Genomic DNA, 16227 nt, shown 5'->3' with positions numbered 1-16227 from the left:
CCACTGTAATTCTGACCAGGCATTAGTGAGGGCTGACTAATTAAGGTGCAATCACAAACAACCCCAAATCTCAGTAGCTTAAAGGAAGGATTTTATGCTTACTCTCTATCTCTACCTGCTCCTCATTTCTGACGGGAGCGGCTCCATCAGGAGTCTTGCCAGCTGTGTGGCAGAGGCAATGAGAGTGTGTAATTGCACACTGGCTGTTAATACTTCAACCCAAAAGAGACCACACCATGTTTCATGTTTCATGTTTCATGTTACATGTTCAAAGCGTGTCATTTGACCAAACTTATCCTCAAGGGGACTAGCGGTAAAATACCACTATGAGTTTGTGACGAGACTGGGAATATGTGAGGGGCAGTGATGACCTCGGGTCTCCCTCGTCGGCAGAGTAGCAAGGGGCAACTGCCAGAGGCTTCTGAAGGTAGTGACCCCAGAGTTTTCAGCCCTAGAAATGATCCCACAGCAAGTCTATCCATTTCTTATAGATCTTTCCCACACAGGAGAGAGACTCCACGCAACAGAAGAGAAGAGGAGGAAACTTAGGAGAAGAATCACAGCCCGCACACCCCTTAAAGGTGGTGGACCCTGACCGATTCCTAAGGCCAGCCCTGTTTCTGCATCCTCCTCGTTGGATCACACAGCCAACCCTGACTGAGCTGCTGTGGAACAGGGCCCAGAAGGAAATCAGGCGGCCGTCTTCTCTCCCACTCACCTTCCTTCTGCTTCCTCCACTGGAACTCCAGCACCACGTCATCGTGCCCCACAAAGGTATGGACAGGGGTGTTCAAGTCAAAGACATTCCACAAGAGGAGACTATTCTCCCTCCGCAGCTGGGGGACCATCACAGTCACTAATCCATTGCTGAACGGCTAGGGCAAGAAAGGGAAAAGCAGGTGATGATTCCAGGGAGAATCAGCTGAGTCTTCAGTAACAAAGTAGCAATTCTTTCCTAAAATAAATTGGATGATGGAAGGTCCCAACCCATCTGGGGAAAATTTTTCCAAATATCATAAGTTGACCATCACATCTACTTTTCTTTGCTTCTGGAAGGAACCAGAGCAAGTGAAAAAAATAAATAAATAAAGCTAAGCCTCGCCCTAGCTGGTTTGGCTCAGTGGATAGAGCATCGGCCTATGGACTGAAGAGTCCCAGGTTCGATTCTGGTCAAGGGCACGTACCCAGGTTTCGGGCTCAACCCCCAGTAGGGGGCATGCAAGAGGCAGCCGATCAATGATTCTTTCTCGTCATTGATGTTTCTTTCTCTCTCTCCCTCTCCTTTCCTCTCTGAAATCAATAAAAATATATTTAATAAAATAAAATAAAGCTAAGCCAAATACTTGAAGAAGTTTGAAAATATTCTAAAATATGGCCCTGACTGTTGCACACAGGAACACACTGTTTCGTATCCTAGCTACTCTCCCTGAGCTCCCTCACGAGTTACTGAGCGCTTTCCCAGAGTGAGCATGCAAGGCACGCTGGGCAAAAGGCCAGAGCAGCAAGCACAATTCCTGTCTCGAGGAAATGCACCAGGCGCATGCCATCCACGTGAACCACAACCTTCCCACTGCCCCAAATACAAAAAAAACCTCCCAGTTAGTTTGAGGTCTGACAGATTTTACTTATCAACACCCAATCTGCTAGGCAGCTAAGGGGCCCATTTGTTTGATGATTAGACACTGGTCTTTAGGGAATAAACCATCATCACCTAGAGCAGTGGTCGGCAAACTGCGGCTCATGAGCCACATGTGGCTCTTTGGCCCCCTGAGTGTGGCTCTTCCACAAAATACCACGTGCGGGCGCGCATGTACAGTGCAATTGAAACTTCGTGGCCCATGCACAGAAGTCGGTATTTTGTGGAAGAGCCACAGTCAAGGGGCCAAAGAGCCGCATGTGGCTCGCGAGCCGCAGTTTGTCAACCACTGACCTAGAGCATATTTATCTCTACCTCCCCTCCTGGCAGCACTTCTAGACTTCTCTGTTTGTTTGTTTTTTAAAACAAACATATTAATCCAGAGAAGTATTTCTATTCATAAGAACAACATCTGCCCTAGCTGGTTTGGCTCAGTGGATAGAGCGTCGGCCTGCGGACTGAAGGGTCCCAGGTTCGATTCCGGTCAAGGGCACATGCCCGGGTTGCAGGCTTGATCCCCAGTAGGGGGCGTGCAGGAGGCAGCCAATCAATGATTCTCTCTCATCATTGATGTTTCTATCTATCTCTTCCTCTCCCTTCGTCTCTGAAATCAATAAAGATATATTAAAAAAAAAAAAAGAAAGAAAAGAAAAAAGAACAACATCTGCCTTGACTGGTGTGGCCTAGTTAGTTGGGTTGTCATCCTGCACACCAGGAGGAGGTTGCCGAGTCGATTCCTGGCCAAGGGCAATCCCTCTCTCCCTCTCCCTTCCTCTCTCTCTAAAAAAATCAATAAGCTATTGGGAAAAAAAGAACAACATCTGTTGTTGTCAACATCTGCTGCTGACAAGTGTTCCCAAATGCAAAAGCCACTTAATACCCAATTATCCTCTATGCTCCACAATGCCCCAGGGTGACAGCCTAATGTATAAAAGTACCTTTATCCATCCCTAACCTCCCTTTTCAAATTGACACTAAGAGAAATACATTACCTCTGATCAGCAACTATCAATGTGGCAATGAAAAAATTGTTGGAATGTTGATAATAGCCTACCCCCTATATTCATGGTACTTTATGATTTATAAAGCATTTTCATATGTGATTTTTCAAAAGGAAGGCATATTGTGCATATACTAAATGCCACTGAATTGCACATTTTAAAATGGTGAATTTTATCACAATAAAAAAGGAAGGCATTGTAAAAATTATTATTCGTATTTTACAAAGGAGATAACTATTGCTCAAAAATACCAAATGGCTTGACAAAGGCCACACAAATATTAAATGTCTCATTGCGGCATTATTCACAAGCCAAAATATGGAAACAACCTAATTGTCCATCAATGATGAATGATAAAAATGTGAGACGTGCGCACACACACACACACACACACACACAATGGAATATTACTCAGCCATGAGAAAGAAGGAAATGCTGCCATTTACCACTATGTGGATGAACCTTGAGGGCATTATGCTAAGTAAAATAAGTCCAAGAAAGACAAATACTGTATATCACTTATATGTAGAATCTAAAAAGACTGAACTCATAGAAACACCAAGTAAAATATCAATTACAGGGCTGAGGAGAGGGGAAGAAGAGGAAAGTTGGTCAGAGGGTACAAACTTCCGGTTATAAAATGATTACGTTCTGGGGATCTAATGTACAACAGAGTGATTAAAGTTAGTAACACCGTATTACATACTTGAAAGTTGCTAAGAGAGTAAATCTTGCATGTTCTCATTACAAAAAAGAAATGGTTATTATGTGATGGAGGTGTTAGCTAATGCTATGGTGGTAATCGTTTTTGCAACATATAAGTGTATCAAATTAACACGCTGTGCAACTTGAACTTGCACAATGTTATATATCAATTATAGCTCAATAAAGATGGGGGGGAATTAAGTGGCATTGCTGGGACCAAAACTCAGGTCTTCTGAATCTAAAGCCAGAGTTCTTTCCAGCACAATCCACTGACCACAAGTCTCTCCACCCTCTGCTTCCATCTGACCCTCTTCCCCTGCTTCTAGTGACCACCTTCCCACTACCTAGCTTCCAGTCTAGCTTTGGTTAGTAATTCTAGTACAGATTCTTACCCAACATTCCAAGGGTAAATTTTTAAATTTTTAAAAATTATTTTTAATTGGAGAGAGAGAGGGAGAGAAAGAAACATCAATGTTAGAGAGAGACATCAATGTGAGCGAGGAACACTGGTCAACTGCCTCCTGTATGCCCTGACCGGGGATGGAACCCACAACCTGGTATGTGCCCTGACTGGGAATCGAACCTGCCACTTTCTGGCATATCGGATGGCGTACCAACCAACTGAGCCACACTGGCCAGGGCCCAAGGGTACATTTTTCAGTGGATAACATCTTTTATACCAGCATGACCACCTTTGACCCACCCCTAAATCAAGACAGAAAGAAAGAACTGCCTCATACAGAGTCTGGAACACCAAGATGGAAGTTTCCCAACACGAGACAGGTGTCACACTCACAGTGTATCTGGCCTTCCAGACAGGCACCTGGCAAGGGAGAATACTGAGGTATTTCCGAGGCTGGCGGTAATCCCAGAACTGGAAGAAAGAAAGAAAGATAATTTGTGAAATAAATGCCATTAAAAAACTCAACTACTGAAATACGAACAGCCTTTGAACTCATTGTTTTATCCTCTAAACCAGCGGTCGCCAACCGGTGGTCTGCAGGCCACTGGTGGTCCGTGAGGTCCGAAAGGTTGGCGGACCACTGCTCTAAAGATACATGTCAATAGTACATTTCGGTCAGCCCCACGGCCATGCTACTGTTGCAGAGACACAAAGAAAACCTATTCACACTCACAACCATTACAAGAGAATTTTCGGACTTCATGAGGACCACACTGGGGCAGAGCGCTGTCAGCCTGCCTGTTAAACAACATTCCTAGCTGAAAGGTAAGAGTGACATGTTTTCACCCTTTATCACTTTCACAAGTAGAGTAATTTAACTAACAATAACAGCTGTGATGTTCCGACTACTTATTGCATTTCAGACAAATGTTTGGAGCGTTTAAGTTTTTATCCCATTAAATCTTTACAACAACCATATAATGAGTGTTATCAATCTCTTTTGCAAACGGAGAAGCTAAAATTACTAACCCATGGAACTTGCCCAAGGTCACACAGGAAAAAGGTGGCTATGCAACTATCTGCGTGCCCAACAACCCACTCATTCACCCACACCTACATGGAAGGTGTGGGGCTTGAAGTTGCAGTTATACAAAATGAGCCAGACACAAACTCTCCTTTAGAGATGATACCTGTGCTTACAATGGAGAGACAAATACACTTGGAGTGCAGCACTCATCATGAGAGCAGAAAATAGCAAAGCACCATGGCAGGAGGACCAACAGTGAAACTCTGAACTACTGGGGTATTATGAAATTATTTTCAAAAACAGACAGAAGCTACTCTGAAAAACAGGTTTGCAGTTTCTTTAAAAGTTAAATGCACACCTACCATAAGACCCAGTAATCCCACTTCTATGTATTTATCCTAGAAAACTGAAAATTTCTATTCACACACAAAAAAATCTATACATGCATGGTTATAGCAGCTCTATTTACAATGACCCAAAACTGGAAACAGCCCAAATGTTATCCAATGGGTCAACAGATAATAAATTGTAGTCTATCCATACAATGGATTATTACTCAACAGGTAAAAGTATAAGAACTATTGATTTTTTTTTAATTAATCCTTACTTGACTGTATTTTTTCCCATTGATTTTTAGAGAGAGTAGAAGGGAGGGAAGGAGGGAGAGAAACATCGATGTGAGAGAGACACACATCGATTAGTTGCCTCCTGCACATGCCCCAACCAGGGCTGGGGATCAAACCTGGAACCTAGATATGTGCCCTTCACAGGATATCAAACCCATGACCCTTAAATGCACAGGCCAACACTCTAACCATTGAGCAACACAGGCCAGGGCAGAACTATTGATTCTTCAAATAACTTGGACAAATCTTAAAGATGTTATGCTGAATGAAAGAAGCCAGCCTCAAAAAGTTACATACTACATGATTGCATTTTAATGACATTTGCAAAACACAAAACTATAATGATGGAGAACGGATCCATGGTTGCCAGAAGTTAGGGGTTGGAGAGAGTGTAACTATAAAGGCATAGCATGCAATAATTCTTGTTTCTTCTGACAACTCTTTTTTGCCAAATCCAGGCCCATATTCAAACTTATAAAACTGTTAAGATGTCTTTTCCATCTAAACTGCTTTTGGGTTTCCCAGATGGCCATAAGGTAAACTATAACTTACTCCATCAACTTGTAAAAGAAGGGAAACTTGAAATATTAGATAGGCTTGGCATTCTCCAGATTTTGAATTAGCTCAATACAATGATTTCATGCTAGCAAGTCCACCATGCTAGCAAGTGAAAGAGAAGTTCCACCTCCCTGGGTTAATTATCTACAACTAAAATATTGTTACTATGAATGCATTTCAGTTGTATACTTTTCAGGTTAGAAACAAAGATTGGTATGACAATTAACAAAATTAATCCTTTTTTAAAAAAATGATTTTCCTTCTAGGTTTAAATATATTCAACAGTTGGTGACAATTATAACATATCACTGATGGGATAAATGGGAGGACCCTGGAGATCTGACAAAGTCCTCACTGTTCATAACAAGTTCTTATTCTCAAGGCAATCAGTGATGGAGTTACATGTGACTAGAGGTCTTCTCTATGTTTCTCTCTGATAGAGGTGGTTATTACAATACATTAATCAGAGCCATGCCGTCCTCCCATCCACAGGCGATTTCTGCTTTTCTCTTACCACTGCCAAAGGGCCCCAGCTACAAGCTACAGATCAGAAAGCAAGTTTTCTGAAGAACTATAAGAAAGGTTTCAATCAAGAAGGAAAGAACCAGGTTCTCGAATAGCCTCAGGGGTACAGATTCTCAATAAGATTGACCTTGATCCGTGGCCAGACACTCATCTCTCAGAATGTACCCAAAGGACCGTGCTTGGATTTCCAGAACTCAGTCTGAGGCAATTTTCTGAAATAGACTACTTAAACCAAGATCAGAAAAAAACCAGTTTCATTGTGGTTAATGTTCTATTTTTAATGGCTATATAAGAAAATCCTTTAAAAAAATCATTTCCCATCTTCTTAATTCAAGTGTTTTACAGTTAACAATTTACAAACTGAACTGAAACACTCATTCAATGCTTGTTCCAGCTGATCCCAGAGAATTCAGACACTAAAAATAAAATGAAAATTATTACCACAAGTTGTAAGTTAATAAACTGTCAGGTAAATGTAAGAAAATGATTGTGTAGGGGGGAAAAATGACATATTCATCCTTATCTACAAATTAGTAAGAATAATGGTTGAATATTATACAATGTGCCTCTAAATTATTTTACTTTTTACAGTTATGTTATTTACATACATTCAGTAAAAACTGTCTTCCTTCTTACCAGAATATAGTGGAAAAATAAGTACCATGCCAAAAACTTCATTTGATTCATAAGCTAAACCTACAGGTAAGGAACAAGGACTGTGTTTCACACATGGACCTTGCCTATTACCTGCTTTATTGCCTATGGGATCCCAGCCTCATATGTAGTGAAAATGTCAATGAACAATGACAAACTTGGAGACCTCAAAGATAAAGGCAGTGAATTGGTTGGTTTCTGGTTCCTGAACTTGGAAGACAAGCTGATCGGGAGGGGATGGGGGACAAAAATCCAAATCTAAAACGAAGAAACAGAAAAAAAAGAAACTAGACCACCAACTTACACCATACACAAAAATAAACTCAAAATGGATAAAGGACTTAAATGTAAAACGGGAAACCATAAAAATACTAGAGGAATCCAAAGGCAACAAAATCTCAGACATATGCCGAAGCAATTTCTTCACTGATACTGCTCCTAGGGCAGTGGAAACTAAAGAGAAAATAAACAAATGGGACTACATCAAAATAAAAAGCTTCTGCACAGCAAAAGAAACCATCAACAAAACAACAAGAAAGCCCACTACATGGGAGAACATATTTGCCAATGTTATCATCAATAAGGGTTTAATCTCCAACATTTATAGGGAACTCATACAACTTAACAAAAGGAAGATAAACAATACAATCAAAAAATGGGCAAAGGACCTAAATAGACACTTTTCAAAAGAGGACATTCAGAAAGCCAAGAGACATATGAAAACATGCTCAAAGTCACTAATCATCCGAGAGATGCAAATCAAAACAACGAGGTACCATCTCACACCTGTCAGAATGGCCATCATCAACAAATCAACAAACGACAAGTGCTGGAGAGGATGCGGAGAAAAAGCAACACTCGTGCACTGCTGGTGGGAATGCAGACTGGTGCAGCCACTATGGAAGACAGTACGAAGTTTCCTCAAAAAGTTAAAAATGGAAATCCCATTTGACTCAGTGATCCCACTTCTAGGAATATATCCCAAGAAAACAGAAACACCAATCAGAAAGGATATATGCATCCCTATGTTCATAGCAGCACAATTTACCATAGCGAAGATCTGGAAACAGCCTAAGTGCCCATCAGTAGATGAATGGATTAGAAAACTGTGGTACATCTACACAATGGAATACTATGCTGCTGTAAAAAAGAAGGAACTCTTACCATTTGCAACAGCATGGATGGAACTGGAGAGCATTATGCTAAGTGAAATAAGCCAGTCAATGAAAGAAAAATACCACATGATCTCACTCATTTATGGATAATAAAGACCATTATAAACTGATGAACAAAAATAGATACAGAGGCAGAGCAGCCTCGAACAGACTGTCAAACTACAGCAGGAAGGCCAGGGAGGTTTTGGGGGTGGGAGGGGGGGCGGGGGGTAAGAGATCAACCGAAGGACTTGTATGCATGCATATAAGCATAACCAATGGACACAAGCCACTGGGGGGTAGGGGAGGCCGGGGGAATGTCAAGGGGGGTGAGGGGGAAGGAGACATATGTAATACTCTTTGTAATACTTTAAGCAATAAAAAAAAAAAAAAGAAGCCCATGTGGGTAAAAAAAATAAAATAAAACGAAGAAACAAGAAAACCACTTCTGGCACATAAACGTCAAGTACAACCCTGGAGGTTTTACAAATCTCAAGAGAGAAGTTAACTTTCAAGCCTTAGTGTATGTATGGTTTTAGTTTTGCTAACCATACCAAAAAGACGAGCGTGCCTATGAAAATAAAGCAAAGCATTAAATTAATGATGCTGAATCACAAAATTGCTAAGCAAATTTCTGTGGTTAAATCTCTGACTTTCCAGGCAGAGGCCTGACCACAAGGAGGAACTGTAGAGCGAGGCTGACTCCGTGCCCTGCATCCTTGTGAATAAGGGGGCACACACATCACATGCCACAGTCAGAGAAGAAAAACAAACAATAAGAAACACTACACTCTGAGATAAACCAAAAATAATAGAGTCACCAAAACACATGAACCTTGAGCATTTCTTGTAAGCTAAAGAATCTCTAATAAAACAACTCTATTCCTGACTTCTGCTGCTTTTCCACCCCAGATAGACTAATGGTAAACTTGGTAACCTTAACAATTCTGTGGGCTTTTCTCCTTTCCTTATATGTCTGTTGTGCTTTTTCTTTGCTGAGCCAGTCCTTCTGAAATATGACTTCCTGGCAACTTCTTTGTCAGTAAACTTCTTTTCCTTTCTAAATGCTTTTGTTTCTGACTTCCTTTCACAAGGGGAAAGGAACAAAGTCCAGGAGTCATCAGATACTAGAGGCCCGGTGCTAGAACTGGTGCATGGGTGGGGTCTGGCCAGCCCACCCCAATGGGGGTTCATCAAGCTGGGCCGCAGGCAGTTGCCAGCTGGCCCCGCCCCAATTGGGGTGTTGGGGGCTGACTGAGGGCAGGGCCAGTCAGGGGGAGGGGCTGCGGGCAGTTGGCTGGCTGGCCCTGCCTCCGATTGGGGCGTTGGGGGCCAATTGGGAGTGGGGCCGGCCAGGAGCGGGGGAGTCAATTGGGCTGGTTGGCTGCCCCACTGCGCGTCATAGCCACCGGTCATTTTGGTCATTCCACCATTCTGGTCACTGGGCTTTTATATATATAGATATGCTACTATATCACTCCTACTGGTCTATATAACCAGGTTTACTTGCTCAGCTCCCCAACAAGAACATGCACCCCTGAAACATACAGACTGCGCCAACATACTGTCGCTTTCCTTCAGAAGAAAGTGTTGCCTCATAAACACAAACTGATGCCTCCCAAACACAGCTCCCCAGCTTCCCCACTGGGGTACCACTCACCTTGACAGAATTATCTTGACTGGAGGTAGCAAGAATGTGCTCGCTGTCTGGGTGCCAGTCCAGGCCGTGGATTTTGGACAGATGGGCTGCTAGATATTCCACTGCTGTACTAGGTTTCTGCAAAAGACCAGCACATTGATTGTCTATTTAGAAAAAACTCGAGTCTACCACATAGTCTACAGGGTGATGAGCGGGGATACAAAAATGCTAGATACGGTCTCTATCTTTAAGAAACCACTTTGTTTGGTTTACAACCAACAACAACACTTATCCTGCTCTCCTTCTCCCATGCTCTGTATATGGCTCTGGGAGCCTAATCTCTTTCCGCTCCAGCCCCTGACAGGCTTTCATGAAGAATACGAGATAGTGGAGCCTTTTCCCCATTAGGATTGTGGTCTGCAATTCTTGCTCCCCTTCCTCAGGATCACCCAAGAAGAGGGGCTGTGATGTCCAAACAGATCCAAGGTCAATCCTGAAAACTTCCAATATTGTGACCAAGACCCCAAAAAAGAATGAACACACATCACAAAAGAAAACAATACACAATTAATAAGCATATAAAAATGAACAAGCTCAAAAGGAAACCTCAAACAATACATTAAAATATGTTTAAGCTATCAAATTAAAAGATACCTATAAATAATACTCAATGCAGAGTCTGCATTTATCACTGCTGGTGTATATACAAAATACCAAAACCTTTGGGGAGGAGGGGGATTTGACAGATTTTATCAAGAGACTTAAAATTTTCCTTTCAAGGGAATATTCCAAATTCACAGAAAGCTTTAGATACAAAAGATGTTCATCTTGGAATTTCATGGAACACCAGAAAACCAGAAACAATACAAATAGTAATGGGGAATGATTCAAATTTTTAAATCAATTCTAGTAAAGTTTTCTGATACAATATGAAGCAGCCATTAAAAGTTATACTTAGAGCCTGGCCGGTGTTGCTCAGTGGTTGGGTGTGGGCCTATGAACCGGGAGGTCGAGGTTCGATTCCTGGTCAAAGCACATGCCTGGGTTGGGGGGTTCGATTCCTTGTGAGGAACATGCAGGAGGCAGCCAATTGATGATCCTCTCTCATCACTGATGTTTCTATCTCTCCCTCCCTCTCTCCGAAAGCAATAAAAACTTATTTTTTAAGTTATACTTAGAGTGCTGGCTGGGGGAGTCAGTTTCTTGCAGCAGCATCCTGTACACCAAAAGCCTGGGGGTTCAATTTCTGTTCAGGGCACATACCTAGGTTGTGGGTTTAATTCCTAGTCCAGGCACATATGGGAGGCAACCAATCGATGTGTCTCTCTCACATCAATGTTTCTGTCTCTCCTACTCCCTTCCACTATCTCTAAAAATTAATAGAAAAATATCCTTCAGTGAGGATTAACAACAAAATTTAATAAATACATATTTCTAAAATAATTATACGTAGATTATAACATGAGGAAAATGTAATATTAAATGAAAAAAGTATATATAACTACATATATGATATGATAAACCATGAAAAATGTAGAAGAAAATAAAATATCAAAATGTTAGCATTTGTCTCTGGGTAATAGGACTATGAATGATTATTTTCTTTCTATACTTGCTCTAAGAGCATGTATTAGTACAGTCTCCAGAACTAGCCTCCCTGGGTTAAAATCCTAGTAACAAACTGTGCCTACGTTTACTCATCTGCAGAACAGGGATCACAATAGTACCTACTTTAAAGGCTAATTAAAAAGAGAAATAAACCAATACACATAAAGTTCTTAGAACAATGCCTGTGCACCAGAAATGCTTAGTAAACGTAAGTATTATCCGTTACACTGATAATACACTCCCACATCACCACTGATACTGCACTTTTTTAAGCCTCTGAGGCTGGCTGCCATCAGTGCTGCTCTGACACTAGAAGTGCCAGAGAAATAAAACCAACCAGCTTTACAATCCATCTCAGCAGAAGTCTTAAGTTATTAATAGCCAAAAATAAAGTTAAAACCCCTTAAACCAAATAGATAAAAGGCTTGCTGGGGGAAGTCAGGGTTATTAGTGGACCAATCAAAAGACTAGGAAGGAACAGTTTGGCTGTATGTGCTTCAAGATAAGGCACACAGGCTGGTGCCATTTGGGGCTCAGCCCATCTGGTTTTCCAGATGACCTAATAATTCTTTACTTAAAAAAAAAAAAAGATAAGGAACACAGGTACTGTTTTGGCAGAGTTCCTGGCTAAATACCGAAGTGTTTCTTTTGCCTATGACTCTGAAAGCATTCTATAGCAAATAGGGATTCACTACAATTAACTTAACCACACATTTCATTTAAACTATTCACTATATTTAAATGCTATGCTAGTGACAAAAAGAATAAACCCAGTCACCACTTTAAGAAATAAAGAGGGTGGAAGAATGACTACTACCAGACTGGACTAAAGGGACAGAGACAAAAACATACAGAAGATACACCTGTCCAACCTCTATTTATAAAATCTCCTTCTCCCCTAAGAGCTACTCAGGCTGAAAGCTTCAGCCAGCACATGACTTCCCCAGCAGTCCTGGCAGCCAATCCAGCAGACCCCCAATCTCTGCTTCATTCCCTCTCCGCTCTGCAACTATAAGACCTCACTCCCTGCTAAGAGGGAAAGGAACAGGGCAGCCAGAAGCAAAACTGAGACTTTCCAGGCAACACCAGAGTTGGGACAGACCCTGAACAAGTTTCAGGAAAACTCAAAGTAGGTGCTCCCCCAAAGGCTGAGGATCTCCAGCCTCGGGCTTCACAGAGCAGGAAGTGGTGTTTAGACTCCAGATCTTACAGGAGCATTATTGCCCAATCCTCTGGCAGTTAGATACCGGGGAGGCCCTCTCCCTGCATCATGACTGTCCCTCATGTCAACATACCAAACGTCCTACATACTTTCCATTACAACAGCAGTCAAGGACCCCACACCGCTTCCTGCTTGTCAGTTACGGGAGCTGTTGAAGGGAGAATATATGGTCTGCAGGCTCTTTTGGAGCTGATGAGATAGCTAGGCCTAAGGGAAGATTTGTGCAACTGAGTACCCCGCATCTCAGTCATTTACACCAGAGATATCCAGGATGGTGTATGTCCCAGAACAAATAGTTTTTGCTTTACAATCTGGGGCAGTTGACCATCTTAGAATAGTGTTGGGTCTCCCAGGATTGACCTCCTCAATGATACACTCACTATTATTATCAACTTTACTTTAACGATAAGGAAATGGAGGCTTGGAGACGTTCAGTGACTCATCTGATATCATACTTAGGAGACAGCAAAATGGGACTCTAACTTCAGAGACCAAGTTCATTGTCTTAACCACTGATCATATGCCTCACTTCCCTACCTTCCTTCAACGCCAGTTTGATCAAGAAGCAAAAGATCATCTGGTCCTGTGATCTGAAAATGGCAATTTACCACACTGCACAGGCACGTTAGACTCTCAGACAAGCCTTGCTACTCACAACATCCTCGTCTTACCCTCTGGGAGGGATTAAAGGCCAACTGGGGGAAAAAGAGAGATTACTCACCCGCTTGTCCCATATCCGTACATCCCCATCGTGGCTGGTAGCAAGGCAATTAGCATTTTTTTTATTCCATTTGACCTGTGAGGCACCCGCTGCAAAGAAAAATCAGGGTAGAAAGCTGCTGACCTCAACACCTTTGGAATCAGAGGACAGCATACCCAGGGGAGCTGGATAATGAGCTCTGGTTAAAATAAGCACAGAATCCTTCAAGTTTCTATACATGCACCAATTCCACCATAAAGAGAAAATAAAGCCATTAAATAACACATGGGAACAGGATCAGAGTCACCTGATAACTTCACTCAGGGGAAAAAATCTACAGGTTACCTCTGAGCAGCATCAGCAGCATCTGCGGGTTACTGCTCTGAGCAGTTTCTTAGAGAGCAGACATTGAACGTGGATCTGCTGGTTGGTAACTGACTCATCACACAACCTGGCTCTTCATCACCTCAATGACCAGGATTGCACTCCCAACCTTAATGCCTGCTCCTTCCTTTCTTTTTCTTTCTTTCTTCCTTCCCTTCCTTCCTTCCTTCCTTCCTTCCTTCCTTCCTTCCTTCCTTCCTTCCTTCCCTTCCTTCTTTCTTTCCTTCCTTCCTTCCTTCCTTCCTTCCTTCCTTCCTTCCTTCCTTCCTTCCTCCCTCCCTCCCTCCCTCCCTCCCTCCCTCCCTCCTTTCCTTCCTTCCTTCCTTTTTTGGATGGACAGTGTTGGCAAAACAAAGCTGATGAAAAATAAGCTCCAGTGTTGCCCAATTCTGCCCTCAGAGGGTGGTGTGCACCCCCCTCCACCACCCCATCAGTGGTTAGACACGGCCACTGGCCCTGCACTGAGTCAGGGAAAGGGAACACCCAGGCACTGTGTGGACTCAGGCCTTCCCCACTCTGCAAACACAAAGAACAACCACAAAAGAGCTACTACTTAAGAGAGGCAGCACACTGTAAGATGGCAGAAGAGGTTGAGAAATGGGAAAAACTGGGGCACAGCAGCAATGGAGCTGACTCTTAAAAATAATCGAGTTAAGTTAAACCAGAACCAAACAATGGCCCTCCTTCCCACCTCTTTTTGTTCTTGCTCAGATAACACCTGATATTTCTGCTTTGACATCTCTCCCTTTGGGTGGGTGTTTATTATTGGGGATACCATAGTAGATCCAGGGCTTTGAAGAGCAACCTGATCCAAGAAGTCTGGAGAAAAGCAAGGACTTAGAATCTAACAGGAAATAGAGATAAGGCCCAGAGTTAGCCTTGCTTGGTTTTGGTGAGGGTATTTTTTGTTTTTGTTTTTTTTCTTGAGACACAGGGCATCTTAAGTGGTCACCTAAGAATAAGTGGTGAAGACCCAGTTTTTTTGTAAGAAAGCGTATCAGCTAGAGAATGAGTAAGAAGAGCCTGCTCCATCTCCTCGTGACAGGTACTTGATGCCAAAAGATAATCCTGATGATTAGGCTCCATCCCTCTGAGTAAGGTTTACCAGTTCTACACCCCAGTTCGACTCTCAGGAACTGGTGGGAACCCTCCACAAGAGCCCAGTGCAGAATCCCAGCAATAGTTCATTCCAACTGAGCAATGAAAACAGGTAGATCAGATTTCAAAGACGCAGTGCCTCCATATTAAATGAAACCGTGGGGACACAATCAGCATCATCCTAGAATGTGGGGAAATCACAGGACAAACAGCCTGGTTTCTTCAATAAACAAACTGCAGAAAAAGAAATACAAACCAAAAAAGGAAAAGGAGAAGAACCCTACCAATTAATAAAGATAAGAAGTATATCAACCATTTGAAGCATGGACTTTACTTGGATTCTGATTCAAATAATTGTAAAAAAAAAAAAAGGGAGAAAGAGAGACAGACAGGCTGCTGGGGAAATTTGAATACTGCTTAAGTGTATGATGATAATAAAAAGCTATTTTTAATATTTTTAGGTATGTTGACAGTGTATAATTGTTTTTTTAAAGGATTCTTTTCTTGTAAAAAATACTTAATGAAATATTTGTTGATGAAATGAAAGAATACTTGGGATTTGTTTCAAAATAATCCCAAAGAGGATAGGGTGGGCAGTAGGACAGTGGGTAGAGGTAAAGATGAAATAAGACTGGCAGTATGTTGACAATTGTGGTTGTTGGATGATGAACACAAGGTACTTCACTTTATGCTATTTTTATACACATTTAAAATTTTCCACAATAAAAAGTTTAAAAACAAATCAATTTAGTTCCTGTCCTTGCATTCTGAAATAAGTTGCTGACTACAACTCAATAGTCCTGACTAAATTCTAAGAGCAACCTGAAGCAAGTCCCTTGCAATATGGGCCTTAAAATTCCACCTAGCCACAACAAAACATGGGGTGTGGACAGTCAGTGTGAGAGAAAGAATGGAAGGAATAGAATAAAGACAAACAGAGGGAATATACACTCACCTACAGCAGACAGTGCAATGGTAGGCTTCCTTGTGTCTCTGAAATACAAAAGTCAGAAATCAAATGCCCAATTCATATGCCACCACCCACCTGGTGCTTTTCACCCTCTGAACATATTTCTTCACCTTCCTTTCAGTAGGTACTTGGAGATCAGTGGGAATGTGAGAGCCTTAAAAAAGAACATAAAGAGCCCTAACCGGTTTGGCTCAGTGGATACAGCGTCGGCCTGCAGACTCAAGGGTCCCAGGTTCGATTCCGGTCAAGGGCATGTACCTTGGTTGCGAGCACATCCCCAGTGGGGAGTGTGCAGGAGGCAGCTGATCGATGTTTCT

General features: G+C 42.1%; 1 protein-coding gene across 6 annotated transcripts in view; it reads right to left on the bottom strand.

Annotated features, from left to right (window-relative positions):
- WDR59 (WD repeat domain 59) overlaps positions 1-16227 on the bottom strand; it is a 69164-nt gene that overhangs the window by 37950 nt on the left and 14987 nt on the right. For all 6 annotated transcript variants that reach the window (XM_070397803.1, XM_070397800.1, XM_070397801.1 and 3 more), the window contains exons 6-10: positions 15896-15933; positions 13480-13568; positions 9950-10066; positions 4139-4216; positions 719-875 (exon numbers count right to left, since the gene is read on the bottom strand). In XM_070397803.1, coding sequence (XP_070253904.1) covers positions 719-875; positions 4139-4216; positions 9950-10066; positions 13480-13568; positions 15896-15933 — 479 coding nt within the window. The remainder of the gene's footprint in view (positions 1-718; positions 876-4138; positions 4217-9949; positions 10067-13479; positions 13569-15895; positions 15934-16227) is intronic.

Source organism: Myotis yumanensis, unplaced genomic scaffold (assembly GCF_028538775.1).
Source record: "Myotis yumanensis isolate MYYU_CA2020_CCGP unplaced genomic scaffold, mMyoYum1.0.hap1 SCAF_18, whole genome shotgun sequence".
Classification (NCBI taxonomy): domain Eukaryota; kingdom Metazoa; phylum Chordata; class Mammalia; order Chiroptera; family Vespertilionidae; genus Myotis; species Myotis yumanensis.
Note: the sequence above shows the minus strand (reverse complement) of the source record. Positions and strands in the feature narration are given on the sequence as shown.